Source organism: Rattus norvegicus, chromosome 9 (genome assembly GCF_021556685.1).
Source record: "Rattus norvegicus strain SHRSP/BbbUtx chromosome 9, alternate assembly SHRSP_T2T, whole genome shotgun sequence".
NCBI classification, from domain to species: domain Eukaryota; kingdom Metazoa; phylum Chordata; class Mammalia; order Rodentia; family Muridae; genus Rattus; species Rattus norvegicus.
This window is the reverse complement of record NC_141542.1, coordinates 9,045,001-9,064,923: the sequence shown is the minus strand read 5'-3', so window position 1 is coordinate 9,064,923 and position 19,923 is coordinate 9,045,001. Positions and strand designations below refer to the sequence as shown.

At 44.6% G+C, this 19,923-nt stretch overlaps 1 protein-coding gene across 15 annotated transcripts in view; it reads left to right on the top strand.

The window, feature by feature from the left end:
* Positions 1-19,923, top strand: part of Tbc1d5 (TBC1 domain family, member 5) — a 529,632-nt gene that overhangs the window by 437,855 nt on the left and 71,854 nt on the right. For all 15 annotated transcript variants that reach the window (XR_015628837.1, XR_015628836.1, XR_015628835.1 and 12 more), the window contains 1 exon segment: positions 19,280-19,443. Coding sequence is in view for 9 of the 15 variants with exons in the window: in XM_087567202.1 (XP_087423328.1) it covers positions 19,280-19,443 (164 nt within the window). In the remaining 6 variants the exon portion in view is untranslated.

Sequence of the window (19,923 nt, the reverse complement as noted above, 5' to 3'; positions counted from 1 at the left end):
GACTGACACAGGAGCGACTTTTGTTACTGGATAAGTTCTCTGTAACAATATTTAACAAATATTGATTTTTTTCTGTGCTATGACTACCCATATTTCACTAAAAAAAATTACCACCTGTCTTTTTCACAGCCTGTTTTTGAAATATTTTAAGTATCACCTTCATTTTAAAAAATTTGTCATACAATTTAACCAGTGAAACAAATTACCATAAATATGAATGATAATAGTTTACAATCAAAAGCTAGAATTTTAATATTATCCATGAGTTTAGCTTAAGAAATAAAATGTTACCCATTTTCAATGCTTCCTGTGGGATTTTAGAACATAAATATTTAAGATTACATCAGTAATCTTTTTCTTTGCATCTTTTAGGTGAAATAAACTGTAATGAGAACATTTGTTACATGGAAGTTTAGACTTAAAGATTCTCTCATTCAAATTCAAGCTGAAATGAGAATAATACAATAGTAATTAAACCTCATATCATGTTTGGCTTAATTTAAAATATTCATGTGCATATAATAAACTAATTATATTTATATTAAAATATTATCCATAATTTTTCTTTTATCGAGATTTTGTTTTCAACAATATGTATGGAACAAGCTTAAGTACCCCCTGCATGACAAGCTGGCTCTGTTGGTGCCCCGGTTTCCCACAGTGTCCCTCCTTCTTGGATGTCACTCTTGCTGTAGAGGACCAGTCACAACAACTCATTTGGGACTCATCCTTTTTCTGAATGTGTTTAGAATCCCCTTTGCCCCCACACTGTGAGAGAGAATTTGTCAGTCCAATGGGGGCAGTTCCAGCCACCATGTGGTGAACCTGGGGCAGAGGGAGCAGGGGATGGCCACATCTCCTGAGTCTCCCTCCTCCGCTCACCTTCTGCAGAGCGCTGCAGGGCAGGAGGAGGGAGTGAGCAGAAGAGTTAGTGCTGACAGCTGATGCCTTCCTTCCTCTGCTGAACGGGCAAAATAATAAGAGGTGAAGAGCACGGTGAATGTCAGACTTTCCCACGCACCGTAGCCATGTGGATTTTTATAAAGAAAAACAGGAGTGCAAATAGGTTCATGATCTCAGAGCAATAAGCAATCTTTAGAAAGTGACTGGAAAGCTCTCTTTTATATCTTGTATGGTTGCAGTCACACAAAACCTTGTTGCTGCAAAGTCCGTTTTTAGAAGATTTAATTTCATATATATCCTTTATATTAGATTTTTCATTGCCATAAATATCTTGAAAGATTTTATTTCTCTGTATATTAATATATATATATATATATACACTTAACACCCAGAGAGACTCCATTACAGTACTTGTTAGGTTTTTTTTTAAATTTAAAAGCTAAGTGTCCCTGGCCAGGTTGCCACTGCTCACAGCCTTAGGGATCAAAGCACAGTAACATCTGGCAACTCAGTTACTTAAAGGAATAAATGCAAAGATGGAGGAAACCTCCACTTCTCTGCCAACCCCTCCACTCCACACTCCCCAGTAGAAATCTTAGGTTTCATATGGTTGCTACTAGGGGGCGAAATTGAGGAGGAAGACGGGAGTTACCGTAGTTTGACCAGAGCTCATCTGTAGATGACCTCCCTTGAAGACCACCAAGAAGAATGTGTTAACAGAAATGTCCAAGCTCGACGGCTATTGGGCACAAAGGAGGAGGCCAAGTCAGGAGAAGTGGAGCATAAGAGTAAGAGACAGCATCTCCTCCCGAATTCGATCTTAAAACAAGCAAGTGTCTTTCAAAGATGCTGTGTCAGCTACTCTAGCTACTGTCGAGAGTGCGGAGTGGTAGGTGGGCCGGGGGTAGACAGAGAGCTAGCTGCATTGTGTTCAGATTAATTGTTATAAGACAAATAACTTAGCTTGAAAATGTGATTTTATAGAATACTTTCTCCAAAAAAAAAAAAAAAAACTAAATAAATGATTATCCTGGTTGAGAAAATGCTTCCGTCAGATTGCCTGCAGGCGAGTCTGCGGTGAATTCTTTTCACTGATGGCTGACGTAAGTGTGCCCAGCCATCCCTCAGCAGGCGGTCATGAGTGTGTAAGAAAGCAGGCTGAGCAGACCATGCAGGTCAAGCCAGTAGACACCACTCTGCAGCTTCGCTTCCGTTCTTGCCTCCTGGTACCTAACCTGAGTTCCCATCCTGACTTCTCAGTAATGGAGTACAAGTTGTAAGCTGAAATTAAGTCCTTCCTCCCTGAGTTGCTTTTGGTCCTGATGTTTTATTGTACTGTGATAGAAACCCTAACTAAGACAGAAATTGGTACCAAGTCCAGGTATTGCTTTGACAGTTCGAATCATCTTAACCCTATTGCGGGCAGGATGTTGGAAGAACTTTGGAACTCTGGGCTGTAAAAGCCGTTGTGGAAACTTGGAAGACAATGCTGAGAGCAGTGCAGAGGATAGAGGCCGCCAGACACTCCTACAGTGCCATGTCTGTGATATTTTGAAGTAAGAATCCATGGCTCTGGTCCACTTGCGATGAAGAATCATTATGATTAAGAAGAGACCATAATCACTAAAATGAACCCTCTGGCTTTGTTGGCTCAATCAATACTTGTCAGATGGGGCTAACGAATCGGCTATGATTAAGATGAGACCAGAATTACCGAAACAAAGTCTCTGGGAATTAATTCTTCAGAGTCAGAAAAAAAAAAATCTGTGGTCCAGAGCAGGCCAAAACTGTATCTTATGCTAGCGGCTAGACTATGTAATTGTACAAAAAGATTCCCAGGCAATATTGGGTTTGAAGGCAAACGGGTCAGGGAGAGTAACAGATGTGGCCTGGTGACTGTGCAGCCTCTGTTGCAGTTAGAAGCTTCGGGACTAAAGGAGTAGTGGGGAGAAATTGAGGTCTGGCACCTTGCCTAGAGAAAGTGTATATACAGAGAGCGTAGGAGCAGTGCATGATAAGTGCATGCAGCCCAGCAGCAGTGAGGCCAGCATAGTGGGCAGACCAAAACTGTGGGACACCTACAAGGTGTGGAGCTGCCTGCGTCCTTCCGTGCCATGGATCATGCGTTCCAGGCATCAGTCATTATACTACTGGGGCTTGCTTGGTTTGGCTTTGATTTCATTGTGACTATTTCCTGGTTCTTCCCTCTTTGCTTTAGAAATATATTAACTTCTTTTTTGATTTTATAGAAGCCAACAGCAAAGAGGCTTTTTGTATATTTTAGAGAGACTCGGAACTGTAAGACTTTGGATGTTTTAAAGAAAGTAAACATTAAAAGTGTTTAAATTTTAAAGGAAGATGGGATTTTGAAAAGTTGATATATTTCATGCTATGATTTAATATCAATATGCCATCTTAGGGGAAAGATTGTAGCTTAAGAGTCTTTGTGTGTCAAGTTGGCAAAGGGTCAGTTGTGCTGGCTTGGTTGTTTTGTCAATTTGACAAGCTAGAGTGATCTGAGAGGATTACACCTCAATTGAGAAAATGCTTCCATGAGATCTGCCTGTAAGCACACCTGTGGGCTTTTCCTTGTTATCCCTGGGGAGATTATCTTGGAGTTTATTAAGAAAACTAATTCAGCAGGGCAGGCAAAGCAAGCCAGCAAGAAGCTTTGTTTGTTTGTCTGTTTGTTTGTTTGTTTGTTTGTTTTGAGGCAGAGTCTCACTATGTAGCCTTGGCTGGCCTCAAACTCCTCTATGTAGATGAAATTAGCTTAGAACTCAGAGACCAGCCTGCCTCTGCTTCCTGAGAGCAGGGATCAAAGACATGAGCCACCACACACCATCCTTGTGGCTGACCATAACTGTAGCAACCCTAAGTTTGTGAGCTGTTGTTGCAGTTGTCTGTTGCCTTCACTGTCCTCACTGTTTCCTGAGAACAAGGCCAGAATTTGCCTTTCATTTTTTTAGAAAATCTACTTAAGCTCCATTAGTTTGAATCCAGGATGTGTACTGAATCACATACATGGATTCTGTGTCCAACGGCCTTGCAGGAAGGTTGCTTTGGAATTTGGCATGAATCATACCACTGTTTCCATGGGCCCAGGTTACTTTTCCCCAGCTCACTCTGGTTTTATTTGGTTTGCCTCCAGGCGTCACTGTATTATTTTTTTGGTTTATATACATAAGCACATCTCTTGCCTAAGCAGAACTCAGTTTCATCTCGGGCATAAACACCTTCAATTTTAAGAAGAGCTATGAGCTCTCTTTGGTTTCAGAGACCTTGCTTACATCCAACAATAATGGCCACCACAGCCTTCCAGATACACATGGGCGGTTGTTGTTGTTGTTGTTGTTGTTGTTGTTGTTGTTGTTGTTGTTTTTAAGAAGTTGTTCCTAGCAGGCCTCCACCTGCTAGGATGGCTGAAAGAGCACCTTTTTCCCCCACAAAAGCCATCATTCTATCCCATGTTTCTTTAATGCTAGGCCATGTTTTTTACAGGCACATGACAAAGATCTCACTAAGGAAACAGCTTTGCTCAGCATGGGCTCTGCAGTCCAGCCAGGGTCCAAATCCTGGTTGTATCACCGCTCTGCTAGATGGGCTGGGCTAGTACCTCTTGTTTATAGTGAGAGGAGAGGAGCAACCTCTAGCATTACTTACAGGATGCGGTCATCTGTGCCTGTCCAGCAGTGATGAGTGTAGAAGCCTCAGGAACCTCCTTGTTCTTAGAGCCCAAGTATAAAGGAGCCTGTGTTCAAGTCACGTTACAGCGATAGCCAATACCTCTATACTTAATTGTTCTGATCCTCTAGACCCTTTTGTTTTTTCATACTAGCACCCAGTCCACCAGTGCTTGACCTCTTCAGTCAGGCTACAGCAAAGGTACTCCAGGGTCCATCACCCAGTCCACCAGTGCTTGACCTCTTCAGTCAGGCTACAGCAAGGGTACTCCAGGGTCCATCACCCAGTCCACCAGTGCTTGACCCCTTCAGTCAGGCTACAGCAAAGGTACTCCAGAGTCTTCAGGTATAACCTGTTTCCACTCACTCTCCTGGCATCAAGAGAGATGCCTTAATGAGTACCCTCTGTGCCACTCAGCTGTGCAAGGCAACAAGCTGTTCTGGAATAGCAAACAAATGCTTCCAGTGTTCTGCTCTACAAAGTCCAGCCAAAGGCAAGTGCTCCTAGGCACTTCTTCTCGCTCCCTGAGCCGTCTTTCTCACCACAGTCCCTCAGTGCCCCTGGACTATGCTGCTTTTGTATCCTCCTCTCTCATGCCTAGACTCAGGTCTACTGGTAGTCATCCTGTCTGTTTAAGAGTACACTCTAGCTCCTGTTCATCTCATTAGATTTTTTGAGGAAAGAAACTCACAAAAATATTATCCATAAGACATAGCAGGAGCGTAAGATATACTATTTCTTCATACTCTGACCTTCCTTCCAAGGCATTTGTCAGCAGAGGCTCCTACAAGATGCTTGACAAATAACTTCCATTGTCCTGGAGACCAAAGGACACAGCCATTTGATTTATGTGTTGATAGGAAAAGAGAATGCAAAAAAGAATAGAATATATCCAGACATGGTTGTGTCTGATCCAGATAATGCCCTTATGTAAATGTGGAATGAAACCCCTCCTCTATGCAACATGTCCTAATCTAGAGGGTCCACTCAATGGCAGAATAGCCTGGATCTCAGGGCCCCATAGCAATGTGCTTCATAGCTAATGCAGTACACCTGGTCCATAGAGCTCCAGAACACTGCATAGCTATAACTACATGCTGAGTACCTAGCCCTCGGGTGATTGAGAGCTGGTGATTTAGCCCAGCATGCCAGGCCAGTGCTGTCACTCGTCCTGAAAACCCTTCAGCCCAGGGCAACACTGTTCCTGCAGCAATGGTTTTCAGAAGATCTCTGGAGGGAACTTGGTACAACGACTGCTTTCTAAACGTTGGTGTTTCCACAATGACAAAAATATTATGAAGCTAGTTTGCATAGTTAAGGAGGAGAATAAAACATTATATACAGAGGTTTTCTGCCACATACAGGATTCAGAAATGTAATTATTTACTTTTGGTATAGTTCTAAGCTTGAACAAATCTGTTTGACTTATGCTAACACACACACATGTCCTTGAGCTACTGAATTAATCTTCAGCCTCAACCTTTTCTTCTATTGAGCTTCTCATTGAGTGGTTAGGATTGAATGGAGTCAATCCATGATTAATCCAATCCATCAATTGGATGGTTATCAATACCACTGTCCAGTTATATTCACAGTATCTGGTCCCTCTTGGTGACAACTTACTCCTCAGGCAGGCAAACTCAGGCAGTGTGAGTATAGGAAAAGTAGGAAAATGCTCCTCCTACACATTTGAGATCTAGAAACAAACATTTCTTAGTTCTGTTATCATTTATCCATGGACATCATTGGTTGATACAAAATGGGATCGGTTAATAAGATGTTGTTCTTTGACAATGTTATAATTACTTTTAAGTGGAACAAAGTCCCAATGGATTATAATGAAATTTACATATATGTTACTTATTCCTTATGATTGGATTAGATATATATAGTTATGCAATGCACACCACATGCCTTCTTTCTGAAAGTATCCAAGGCAACCAACACTTTACAAAATAGATAGATGTAACTGTTCACAAGAAAATAAGCTACAATAATCCACAAATAGTAACGTGTTCTAAGGGTATAATAAAATGTAAATTATCCTATCTGGAATTTAGATTAAGTATGATTTTGAACTAAAATGTCAGGTATTGAGAGTCTAGAGAACAGAAGTAGAGTTAATAATCAAAAAAGAGCAATAAGGAAAATTTCCCAGAGCTAAAGGAACATACTGGCATTGAGATTGAAAACAGTTAACAGGAAGAATGGAAATACAGCATGCCCGTCCCTACAGGCCCCAGAGAACTTGGAAAAACTTGCGTGAGGTAAAGGCTGAAGGTTTCCAGAAAGGAACCAAGAAGGTTTGTGTAGAAGAGGACCATCAAGCAATAACCGATTTAGCAGTGGTACACCTGAAGACCTAGTAACGTATGGGATTTTGTTGGTTATTTATTTGTTTATTGTCTGAATTAGGATAAAATGGAATGGTAAAGTAGACAATGGTACATGTAAGGATTCAGGCCTGCCAGCAGGCCCACTTTCCTCTTGTTCACACACACACACACACACACACACACACACACACACACACACACACACACACTGAAAAAATTCTTACCTCAGAAAGAGGGATCAGAGAGCATTTACTCTGGAGCCGAATATGAATTCACAGCCTGGGAACACAGACTTAAGTTGCCTCAAATTCCATGTCCCAACGCTTCCAGGGATCCAGCCAGGCTCATGGAGTTTTCATAGAAAGAGGACAAAGAAAACCATAAATTAAGGTGCTTTTCAAATACATTGGTGGAAACATTAAGTAGGTGGTTATGGCAAAATGGAGAAATCTCAACTGTTGGCCTCAGATGATGTTTGACCATCCTAAGAGGCTTTCATCTGTTAGTCCAAGGATGTTAAGTGTCACATAGAGAATGGCTTTTTATCCAGCTAAGGAAGCTGAAGATAAATTATAACCTGCAACATTCTAACCTCCTCACATCTGGACCTGAAATATTCCCACCTCTCCACATCACGAAGTTCTAATCAGTCAATCCACATTTGCAGACATAGCTTCTTTCCAGTCTTGTTCAGTCTCCCTATTCCCGAGGCCCCCTTTATCTTACACATATATACCTCACCACTGAGAAAAGTAGGATTAATCCTCTAGAGGAATTGATAAGGAAATGAGAAGTGAGTGATAATGCCATCTTCAAAAAATGCTACATACCAACCTGAAAGATAAAATGATACCTAGAAGAAATGTAATTATTAACAAGCAAGACAGTAAAATAACTAAATTATCTGTACAATTTAAAAGGTAGGAAAGATCATCAAAAGGAAGTACAGGGTAAGATGAACCACACAGAAACCAGATTATGTCAGTGAAAGCAAAACACTGTTCCGTTAAAAGCACTGAAGCAGGCTGGAAAGATGGCTCTGTGGTTAAGAGGATGCTCTGCTCTTACATGGGGCCCTTACGTGGTTCCCCACACACACATGGTGCAAATCACAACTGCCTATAACTCTAGCACTAGGTGATCCAATGTCTCCATCTTCTAGTGGCACCTTTATTCACTACCAAGACAGACAGACAGACAGACAGATATACACACACTTAAAAATAACAATAAATCTTTTTAAAACAGTAAAGTAATTCTAAGTTCAATAAATCTGATATATGAGTAAAAGAAAATCCTAGAACATACAAAATAAGAATTGTAGAACTAAAGATACAGAAGGTGAGTTGGTTGTTCAGTTATAACAGATAACTTTGTAAGTTGAAAGTTTGGACAAAGTTTTCTTCTGATGACAAAGAATTCCCACAGATCTAGTGATTTAGAATCCTGTGTGCTGTTGTGATTATATAGGTCAGAAGTCTGCCATGGGTCTCAATAGCAGAACTCCCCGGGGCAGGAGCTCCAGGGGAGTCTGTCTCCTTGTGCATCTGCAATAGTGGCAGAATTCAACTGCTGTAACTAGGATAAAGGGCTCCGTTCCCTTGCCTTCGTCAACCAGTGGCTGTTCCTGGCTTCCGAAAGGTGTCCTCTCTCTCCATACTCTAGTTGTGCAGCATTATGAAGTCCAGGTCAAGACCCACTTAAACTCCTGCTTCTCATTTTCTTCAAATACACCCAAGAAACTGAAGTCTGAATTGATCCTCTCTTTCTCATTTACTTTAAGGACTCATGGTTAGACTGCCCATCAGTGACAGCCCAAAATATCTTATTCATGAAACCCTGACCTTAATCAGACCTGCAAAACTTCTTGCCATGTTAGTTGCACAGTCATAAGTCCTGGGAAGTCATTGTAATTGTGCCTTTAAAAAGCCACTCCCCCAGTTGGGCACGCCTTTGATCCCAGCATTCAGGAGTCAGAAACAGGCAGCCAGCCTGCTCTACACTGTGAGTTCTTAAACAGCCAAGGCCACATGGAGAGATCCTGTCTGGAAAAAGCAATGACAATAAAAGACATAAAGCTGCTCCCACAAAGGTCTCAAGAGGTAGGTAATCCAAACTTGGACGGTAAATAAACTCTATTATATAAATTCTATTGTATAAATTTACCAAAGGTAGATCCTTCCCTTCTTTTTAATTTCTTTTGTGATAGGTTCTGGATAAAATTCTTTGAGCTCTTAAATTTATCTTCTGTTCGATACCCCTGCTGGGATAGGAAGAGTACAACCCCCACAGAAGCCTGACAAAGACTGAAAACTGACTCAGTACGTTTAAGAAAAGAAAACCGTGTCTATTTATAGACCACTAAAGTAACCAAGCAAAGACTTTAGTGACAATGCAGAGTGGAGATGGACTTTAGAATTACTTGATTAAAGTCACTAATGCAACAGATAGCAAGATAGTGGATTCAGGAGATAGAGTGGTATTGAAAAGCTCTCAGGGAGAACTTTCCCTCGGGATGGAGACCCTCCAACTCCAAAGACCAGACCGAGACACCACAGGATGCAATCAGCAAGAGGATTTGGTTTATTGTCGGGATACACAGGCACAGGCACCTGTGGGCGCTTCAGTCACTCGGGGGACTGGCGCGCCCCACGGAACCAAGGATGGGCTTTTATAGGATTTTGGGGAGCAGAAGCAAGCATACAGAAGCAGATGCATGGTTACAGGGATATAATTGGTGGATTCTAATATGGCAAGGGTTTAGCCCGGGGGCAAGTTTCCTAGCTACCTTCCTGAAACATAACGACTGACTCGGCCCCCCAAGGGTTCAGCCCGGGGGCAAGTTTCTTAGCTACCTTCTTGGAACATAACGGCTGACTCGGCCCCCCACCAGGGTGTGGGACCTCTCCCGGGGCTTTTTTCATTGTCAGGTGTTCAACCGAAGTCGTCCTGTTGCCAGGCCTTCAACCAAACACATCCTGCTTGGCAGCCGCTGTGTACTCAGTGTTTTAACCTTTCTCTGAACCAGTCATCTTAAGTACAGCCTTGCAAAATGGCGTTACTGCTGCTAAGCTGGGGTCTTTCATTCCCCCATTTTTTTTTTTTGCTAACTTTGAGTGAAATCTTTTACTCGACTTGGTCAAGAAATTTCTGTCTGGTGGGGGCTTATTCCCTCACTGACTCTAGGCCACAAAAGGGCTAGGAGGAGCCACGTAGGAGTTTCAACTTTAAGGGGTTTGGAGTGCGCTGAACTCTCCATGTCTGGGGTGTAGTGTTGTGATTAGTCAATTCCTCAGACCGGACTGTCTTGACGTGTGGTGCGTGGATCTAAGCCGCGACTCCGTCTACCTTTAGGGCGGTCGGGGTAGTCAGGAGGACGGTGTAGGGTCCTTTCCACTGTGGCTCGAGATTCTTGGTCTGGTGTCTGCGCACCCACACGGTGTCTCTAATCTGGAACGGGTGTGGCACTATCGGATGTTCAAGCTTGTCCTGGTAAGCAGTGGCCATAGGTCTCCAGACGTCTCTCTGCACAATCTGTAGGGCCTGTAAATGGGCCCTCAGAGAAGGGCTGTCAGCAAAATCAGCAATGTTGAATCAAAGAAATGGACAAATGGGGGTGGTGCTCCATATATTATTTTAAAAGGAGTTAGACCATGGGGGCCCGGGGTATTCCGGGCCCGATATAGAACTAGGGGAAGGAGGGCCACCCAATCCTTTGAGCCAGTTGTAAGCGCAAGTTTGGATAAAGTCTCCTTAATTGTTCTATTCATGCGTTCTACCTGACCTGAACTCTGGGGTCTATAGGCACAATGTAATTTTCAATCAATCCCCAGCAGTTTGGCCACCAACTGACTTACTTGGGAGACGAAAGCGGGCCCGTTGTCCGACCCCAACGCTTGAGGCATGCCATACCTGGGAAAGATTTCCTCGAGGAGCTTCTTAGTGACCATTTTTGTAGTCTCGTGCTTTGTGGGGAAGGCTTCGACCCATCCTGAGAAGGTGTCTACAAACACTAGGAGATACTTATATTCATATATACCTGGTTTAATTTCAGTAAAATCAATTTCCCAATGGATGTCGGGACGGTGTCCCCTAGGACGAACTCCTTGTCCAATCATGGTCCTTTCTGGGTTAACCTGAGCGCACGCTTTGTAACTCTCAGTCACCTTTTGTATCGCTTTGTCCCGATTCAAAAAAAAACACAGATTTATCTCTTCCCGATCTAGTAAGGTTTTTATCTTCTTAAACCCCAAATGGGTTAATTTATGTAAAAAGGAGATCAATTCAAAAGTCATTTTCATTGGCATAACTGTCTTTTCTTTGTAGACCCACTGTTTTAGTTGAGGGTGGTAGATGGCCCCCATTTTTTTAGGAGCTCTATGTCCTCATGGGCGTAAACCCAACTGGTTTGTCCCACTGGTGGGGGCGTGGGTTGGTCTGGGCTATTTAAGGGCAAGATTTGTTTGCTCATGGCCGCTTCTCGCGCTGTGGCATCGGCCAGCCGGTTTCCTCGTGCCTCTGGGTTGTGCCCTTTCTGGTGTCCTGGACAATACATAATACTCAGTCTTTTGGGCAAGAATAGGGCTTCTAAGAGGGCCAGAATTTTAGCCATATCTTTACCCTCAGATGTGAGCAGCCCCCGCCTCCGGTAGATCTCCCCGTGGATGTGTGCCGTGGCAAAGGCATAACGGCTGTCTGTATATACATTTAGCCTCTTACCTTTTGTCATCTTGAGCGCCTGAGTCAAGGCGATGAGTTCAGCCCGTTGTGTGGAGGTACCAGCAGGCAGGGCTTTCGCCCAAATCACTTTGTCCTCCGTAGTGACCGCAGCTCCAGCCTTTCGCTCTCCCTCTGCCAAGAAGCTGTTGTCATCCGTGTACCATGTGTGGTCAGCATTCTGAAGAGGCTGGTCCGATAGGTCCGGCCTGGTTCTATGTACTTCTGTGAGGATTTGTAGGAAGTCATGCTGTTCTGCCTCCTCTGGTAGAGGAAGCAAGGTGGCAGGATTGAGGGTGACTACGAGCCCAAACTGAACCCGTTCTGCATCCAGTAACAAGGCTTGGTGTGAGAATTAGAGAGCCAGCGGTCTGGGGGCTGCTTTACCAAGGCCTCCACTGCGTGGGGTGTTAGGATGGTGAGTGGCTGTCCCAAAGTCAATTTTCCAGTGTCCTTGATCAGGACAGCAATAGCAGCCACCATCCTTAGGCACGGTGGCCAGCCGGAGGCCACAGGGTCCAATTTCTTAGACAGGTAGGCCACAGGGCGTTTCCAGGGTCCCAACCTTTGTGTTAGGACCCCTTTAGCATACCCCTGTTTCTCATCGATGAACAGTTACTGAGCAAATTGTAAGGGTTTGGAACAGTCAGATGAATATCTTCTATCCTCTTGTTGACCTTTCTCAAGTCTTGTATTGGCCTATAAGCTCCAGTGCCGGGTTTCTTAACAGGCAGAAGAGGCGTATTCCAAGGCGACCGGCAGGGGACTAGGATGCCTTGATCTAGAAGCCTCGTAATGTGAAGCCTTATACCTTGATAAGCTTTATGTGACAGGGGGTATTGTTTTATGGAGACTGGAGTTGTAGTGGCCTTTAACTGTATAATTAAGGGGGGCTGTTGGAGCGCCAACCCCATCCCACCAGTCTCTGCCCAAGCCAGTGGAAAATTCGTGACCCAAGTGTCTATTTCTAGGGATTGTGGCTTGTCCTGTCCCAGTTCATATAGTCTATATTCATAGAACTTGAAGGGGAGTTCCGTGGGGGCCAGTTATTTGGGCCCCTCCTTCCTCAAAATGAATTTGTGCTTTTAGTTTGGTGAGCAGGTCACGGCCCAGCAGAGGGTTCGGGTAGTCCGGAACATGTAAGAAGGAATGGGTCACCTTACCAGTAGCCAGCTGAACCCGGCGGTCCGTAGTCCATCGGTATTGTTTCTCACCAGTAGCTCCTTGTACCCAGGCCGTCCGGTCGCTGAGTTGTCCTGAAGCTTGAGTGAGGACTGAATGCTGGGCTCCTGTGTCTATCAGGAAAGCAACCGGCTGCCCCCCAACTTTAAGCGTTACCCTGGGCTCAGGGGGGGCTCCTGGCCCTGACCTCCCTAATCTTTATCTAGAGCCAAGAGGGAGGTTCGTGGTCGAGGCTTTCGGGGTCCGCCAGGCTTCTTGGGGCACTCTCTGGCCCAGTGCCCTTTCTCTTTGTAATAGGCACATTGATCTTTATCCAGCTTCAGCCCCTTTCGAGCTCCCCCCTATCTCCCTTCCTTTTTTTGGCCCTGAACTACGGCGGCCAAGATTCGACTCAATTTTTTGTTTTTTTTTTTTTTTTATCTCTCTCTTATTAAAAATCTTTTCAGCTTCTTTAAGTAAATCCTGTAATGTATAGCCCTGCAAATTTTCTAACCTCTGTAACTTAGTCCTGATATCTGGAGCAGCCTGCCAGATGAAGGACATAGAGACACTCGTCATTTGTCCTGGGTCATCTGGGTCATAGGGAGTGTACATACGGTAGGCCTCCTTAAGTCTCTCTAGAAAGGCGGAGGGAGTTTCCCCTGCTTCCTGTAATACCTGTTTTACCTGAGCCAAATTAGTAGGGCGTCGTATAGCCCCTCGGAGACCCGCTAGAAGCAACTGGCGATAAAGGCGTAGGTGTCCCTTACCTTCAGCTGTATTAAAATCCCAGTTTGGTCTCTTAAGTGGGAATGTAGCATCAATTTCCTCAGGCAGCTGGGTGGGACGCCCATCATCTCCCAGAACATGCTTTCTGGCCTCTAGGAACACTCTTTGTTTTTTTTTCTGAGGTTAAGAGGGCCTGTAAGAGCTGTTGGCAGTCATCCCAAGTAGGCTGGTGGGTAAGTAAAACAGATTCTATTAGGTCGGTGAGTGCCATCGGATCTTTGGAGAAAGAAGGGTTGTGTTGTTTCCAATTGTAAATGTCAGCTGCTGAAAACGGCCAGTATTGGGTCTGGCCACCGGTTAAAGCCTGGGAGGTTGAATCTGGCATCACCTCGCGCTTATTGCGCAATCTCCCTGCGACAGGGGAGAAACCCTTATCAGACTGTGGCCCGGCAACTGATCTGGCCGGCGGCTCTGCCTCCTCCGTTTTAGCCGGGCCTGTCAGAGAGAAGATCTATGAGAGGGGAGTTTGGGTCTGCCGGGAGGACAGGTTTCTTAGAAGGCTCTGATTTCACAAAGGTAGAGAGAGGAAGACGTGGCCGGCGGACCAGGCGGGGCCGAGGGGACAGGCTGGGGGTTGAGGGGAGGCCAATTCGGGTCCACGAAGGGTTCCGCCCAGGGGGAGGGTTTAAGGCGAGAAGAAACCTGGTCAGGATGTCCGTGGACGACCCGATCTTTAACCTGTAAAATAATGATCTTATTAAATGTGCCATTCACTGGCCATCCCGCTCCGAAAGTGGGCCACTCGGATGTGCAGAGAGTCTGTCATTTTCCTTTTTTTAACCTCGACAGACTGGTTGTGTGCCCGGTCGTGGACGTCTTCCCAATGATCAAGAGTGAGACTTAGGGGCATTGTTAGGGACTGTCCCATGTTAGTTCTAAGGAAGATTAGAACACAGAGAAAACAAACAACACCAACAGTCAAACAAACAACAGACAGGCGTGCTGCACGGCTTTGGTACCAAACTGAAAGCAAAAAGTCAGATGGAGGTGGCAAAGGTCTGGGGCCCTCTGAAAACCAAAAATACAGACAGAGGTGCCGTTAGTCCGGATCTTTCTCCTCTCCCAGATTGGGCCCCGAAAAGTCGGGCCCCAACACCCTTGGAACGTCTTCCAGGGCTGCGGGGCGAGAAGTCCGAGCTCCTCAGCTCCTTCTTCGTCCCGCCCAAATTCCAAACAACCTGGCTGAGCACTCACAGAACAGACCTGGCTGAGCGCTCACAGAACAGACCTGGCTGAGCGCTCACAGAACAGACCTGGCTGAGCGCTCACAGAACAGACCTGGCTGAGCGCTCACAGAACAGACCTGGCTGAGCGCTCACAGAACAGACCTGGCCGAGCGCTCACAGAACAGACAGAATAAGGCAGAACGAGACAAAATCAGACAGACAGACAGACGCCGGCCGGCTTACCTCCCAGTGGGTGGTCGGTGGTCCCTGGGTGGAGGATCTCCTTTCCCGGCCAATGCACCAAATGAAAAGCTCTCAGGGAGAACTTTCCCTCGGGATGGAGACCCTCCAACTCCAAAGACCAGACCGAGACACCACAGGATGCAATCAGCAAGAGGATTTGGTTTATTGTCGGGATACACAGGCACAGGCACCTGTGGGCGCTTCAGTCACTCGGGGGACTGGCGCGCCCCACGGAACCAAGGATGGGCTTTTATAGGATTTTGGGAGCAGAAGCAAGCATACAGAAGCAGATGCATGGTTACAGGGATATAATTGGTGGATTCTAATATGGCAAGGGTTTAGCCCGGGGGCAAGTTTCCTAGCTACCTTCCTGAAACATAACGACTGACTCGGCCCCCCAAGGGTTCAGCCCGGGGGCAAGTTTCTTAGCTACCTTCTTGGAACATAACGGCTGACTCGGCCCCCCACCAGGGTGTGGGACCTCTCCCGGGGCTTTTTTCATTGTCAGGTGTTCAACCGAAGTCGTCCTGTTGCCAGGCCTTCAACCAAACACATCCTGCTTGGCAGCCGCTGTGTACTCAGTGTTTTAACCTTTCTCTGAACCAGTCATCTTAAGTACAGCCTTGCAAAATGGCGTTACTGCTGCTAAGCTGGGGTCTTTCAGTATGGGGCCTGATTTCCAGAGTCACCACTTTATATTGTATCTAATCGTCAATTGAAATTGTTAGGTATGCAGAACATTAAACAGGGAAATATGGCTCATACCTGTGTAAAAGCAGTCAGCCAACTGTCTGGTAAGAAACATCCACATTAGACTTGCTAGAAAAAGACCCTATTACTATAAAGGTGTTCAACCACTCTAAAAACAAAACAAATGGAAACAGTGCCTCACCAAAGAGTAAACATCATAAATTATTTTTGAAGAATCAGATGTTCAGGAGTTGAAAAGTACAACAACTAGACAGAAATTTTTACTTCTGAAGTCCAACATTAGATTTGTGCTGGCAGAATAGGGACTCAGAAGTTGAATATGTGTCAGTTCAAAGTATCCACTTGGAGGATGAAAAGATACAGTAAAGATAAACTAATGGAAGAAAAACTGTGCAGGGCACCGTTAGTAATATCAGTGTACACACAGTGGGAACCCAGAAAAGAGAGAGAGTGGGAGGCAAAGGGAAAGAACAGAAATATCCCAGAATTTGATGAGAATACTCATCTGTGCATTAAAATAGGACAGGAGACTCCAAGCAGCTTAAACGCAAGCATTTCGCAGCTAGACACAGCGTAGTCAGTAATCAATAGTGGTGAGATATAGTTCAGGTAAGAGTTCTTGCCAAGACTGCACAGAATCCTTCATTTGATCGCAGCACCAAATAGCTCTGACATGGTACCATACCAGGAAGCAGGGGGATCAAAAGTTCAAAGTTTTCTTTGCCTATAGACCAAGTTCAAGGCCAGCCTGGGCCAAATGAGGTCCTGCCTTACCAAAGAAGGAAACTGTACTAAACTTCCATGAACTGGAAGAAAATCCTTGTGTCCTAGCGATAGTGCTTTCTTAGATCTGAGCACAGATGCAAAAAGAAAAGGAGGTAGATAAATTTTAAACAATTAAAAGCTTGAGTTTCAAATGACAACATATAGAAGGTAAAAATAATACCTAGGAGGAAAAATGCTTTCAAATCATATATCTTATGAAAAGCATGTACCTAGACTATAGAAAGAGCCCAGCAGTATAAAGGCATATGCTTCAATTTCTAAAGGATGTAAACAATTTCAAAAATAGTTCTCCAAAGAAGATATATCTTAAAGAGTTACTCCATTCAGAATAAGATACTGCTTCGTACCAGTGAGAAATTCAATAGAAAGGCAGCTGCTATGTGCTGATAAGAATGTAGAGAAATTGGGAATTTGCTACAGTGCTAATAGAAGTATAAAACCCTGTACTAGTCTTAGTTTTAGGATAGATTTTGTGAGCGAGTGTGGTGAGGTAAGACCAGCACTCACTCTGCCAAGGTTAACTGAGGGCCAATGAGAAACGAATTTTGACCATGAACAACCTGAAGGGTCACGGTAAGACTAAGGCTATTACATGTTTATTGAACACAATCAGACTTTGTATACCCTTATCAGAAACAGTATAATGGTGGCCTCTCGGATTATTATAATGGTTGTTCTCAGGATACAATGACATCTGCAAGCGATAAAGGGCACCCAATAGTAATGTCTAAGATTAGTTGTCCTATCACACTTCTAGGTGCTTCGTTTACTTCTAGGGACTATAGACAGTCATAATGTGGCCTGAATGTTTCACTGCCTGAGGGAGTGCCCCCATTTCTCAGGAACTGAAAGGCACGCAGTGTCCTACAAGCCATGAACTCTAACCTGAAAAGCCTCTAGAGACAAGCTAGACCAGGCCAACTCCATGGTTCCCTGCATGGTGGCATGTGCTTGGAGTCCTAGCATTCTGGATCATAGGTTTGAGGCTAGACTTGGCTACATAGTGAATCTAAGGACAGCCTGGGCCAAATAGAGGAACCCTGGCTCAGGGGCAGAGGGAAGACAAGGGAAGGGAGGGAAGGAGCCCACCACAGAGTGTGACTTCTTGGTAACTTCCTGAAAGAACTGAGAACATCTCCACATGTTCACAGCATCATTCTGCCTAGCAGCCAAGAAGTGAATAGAAACTGTTAATGAGATGGTTAATGTTAACACAAATGTGCTCTGAAGTATTATTTGGCAGTTTAAAGAATGATGTGCCAATAAATGCTTCAGCATAAACCATCCTTGAGAACACAGTGGTCACAAACGACCACATACTGTGTAACCTCCAAGGATGACGGTGGGGATCAGGAAGCACTGCTAGTAACATAAGATTTCAGTTTGCGGTTTGTAAGTGTTTAAACTGCTGATAATACTTAAAACATTGGATTACACACTTTAAAATGCATATGTTATGATACATGATTTATGTCACAACATAAATAAAATTGTTATTTCTTAGAAGGTAACTTTCACGTTTAGTCTGATACTCTAAGAATGTTTCTACATGTTGATGGTTATGATTTTTAAAATAAAATTAATAGATAGTTCCCTGAATCCTTTCCATCTGGACAGATCCTATTCTATGGGTTTTTGCCATCAACAAATAACCCAGTGAAGTTAAGGCCTAAAACCCTGGAAGTGGGGAGGAGAGCTGGAAGCAGAGGGGAAGGGAGGCTAGGGGAAGGTAGGGCAGAATGGTCCTGTTTTCGGCCTAAAGTTTGTACAAGATGTGTGTAGGGCTAAGAGAAACTGTTTTCCCTGCCCTTTCTAGCTCATAGCACTTGTACTAAACTTGAAATTACAGAATTGCTCATTGCAGACTCCGCTGTTGAGGTGGAATTAGAAACAAAAGAGGGTTATGGGGAATACCGCGATGCAAAGGACAAGGATTGGGCAGAAGGGGTGGTGTCAAAGCAGAACACAGATGGACAGAAGTCTCCTGTGAGAGGGCCTCCGGGTGGGGATGGGGAGTTCCTGCTGCCAGACACCACATGGAGCCACCTCAGGAAGAGCATTCGTGCGCTTGAACACTGAGCAGATCACAGATAATCTGGGGAGGGAGCAGCCATTTACCCTTTGCCTCCAGCTGGTACCCACTGTGTATCCCTGGTCTCTGATACAAAGGAGGCTGCAGAAGAAAACTGCTGTTCTGAGAGCAGGGACAGAAGACTCGGGTGGATAATGTCTAGTCTGATTGTAACTCAGCACCCTTTGTACCTGGTCATCCAGGAGAGAAGACTGCCGCGTGGAGTATCTATCAGTTCTGTAATAGGCTGAACGTCCCTGAGGCCATCATCACTCTACTCAGGGCACAGACCTAGGGAAAGGCACTGGGAAACAGCACTTTAGCCACTTCAAGATTCTACCATCGGTTTGGACTTACCCTATAGCTCTCCCACAGTTAAGGAAAAGAAAGAGGTTTTGAAAATTTGCTGAATAAATTACAGTTTTGAATCTTATTCATATATAGTATAGTAGGTAAGGAGTCATCCAACTGCTGAAAGAAAATTTAGCTACTTAAAATTAACCCTTCATCACAGAAAAACATGCATAGACTATGTAGGGTCTGTTACATATAGAAAACTATACTGGTACTTCATTGTTTTAAAGACAGCATTTCTGTGTTAACATTGTGAGAAAGTGACTTCATAGGTAGCTTATCATGACTTATTAAAGTGATATAGTCAGAGGCTTAGTGATGGTCTGGTGTTTAATTATTGCTACTTCATTTTCTTACAGGGCAAAGTCCGAAAACCATCAGTTCATCTCCGAGTATGGAGAGTTTGCCCGGGGGAAGAGAACCCCCTGGCTCCCCGCCTTCATCTGCTACCAAAAGGGATTCCTTTTTCAGCCACATCGCCCGCTCCCGCTCACACAGCAAAGCCATGGGCAGAAAAGAATCTGTAAGTGTCTAAGGACAGCTTGGGTCAGTGTGTCGCTTTCCCTGGAGGAGGGCACCACTTATGCTCAGTTGTGTAAAGCTCATTATCCTCTGACAGACTAGAACTCACTCTTCTTTCAAAAGTATGTTAGTGCTATCATGATCACTTAGCAGTATTTCAAGACTGCAATCTCTGTCAACTGGGGAAAACAGAAACATCCGTTCAAAATAAGTGGAATGTTTTACAAGTCCTTCATTTTTCTTTTATTAAAGTTGCCATCTTTCAAGACCTAGCCCAGCCCTGGTCATTACAGGCTCTGTTGTGTAGGAGGCAGGCTGAGTTAGAGTTAGAGCAGAGGCTCACTGCTGAGTAGCACCTACAAAGAGAAAGCATACGCCGGGACAGAAAGGCTCCCCCTGCCCTCATGAGGCCCTCTTCACCAGATGCACAGCTCTGTCACTGTCCTTCGCAGTGTAATAACTGCATGTCGTTGATGAGAAG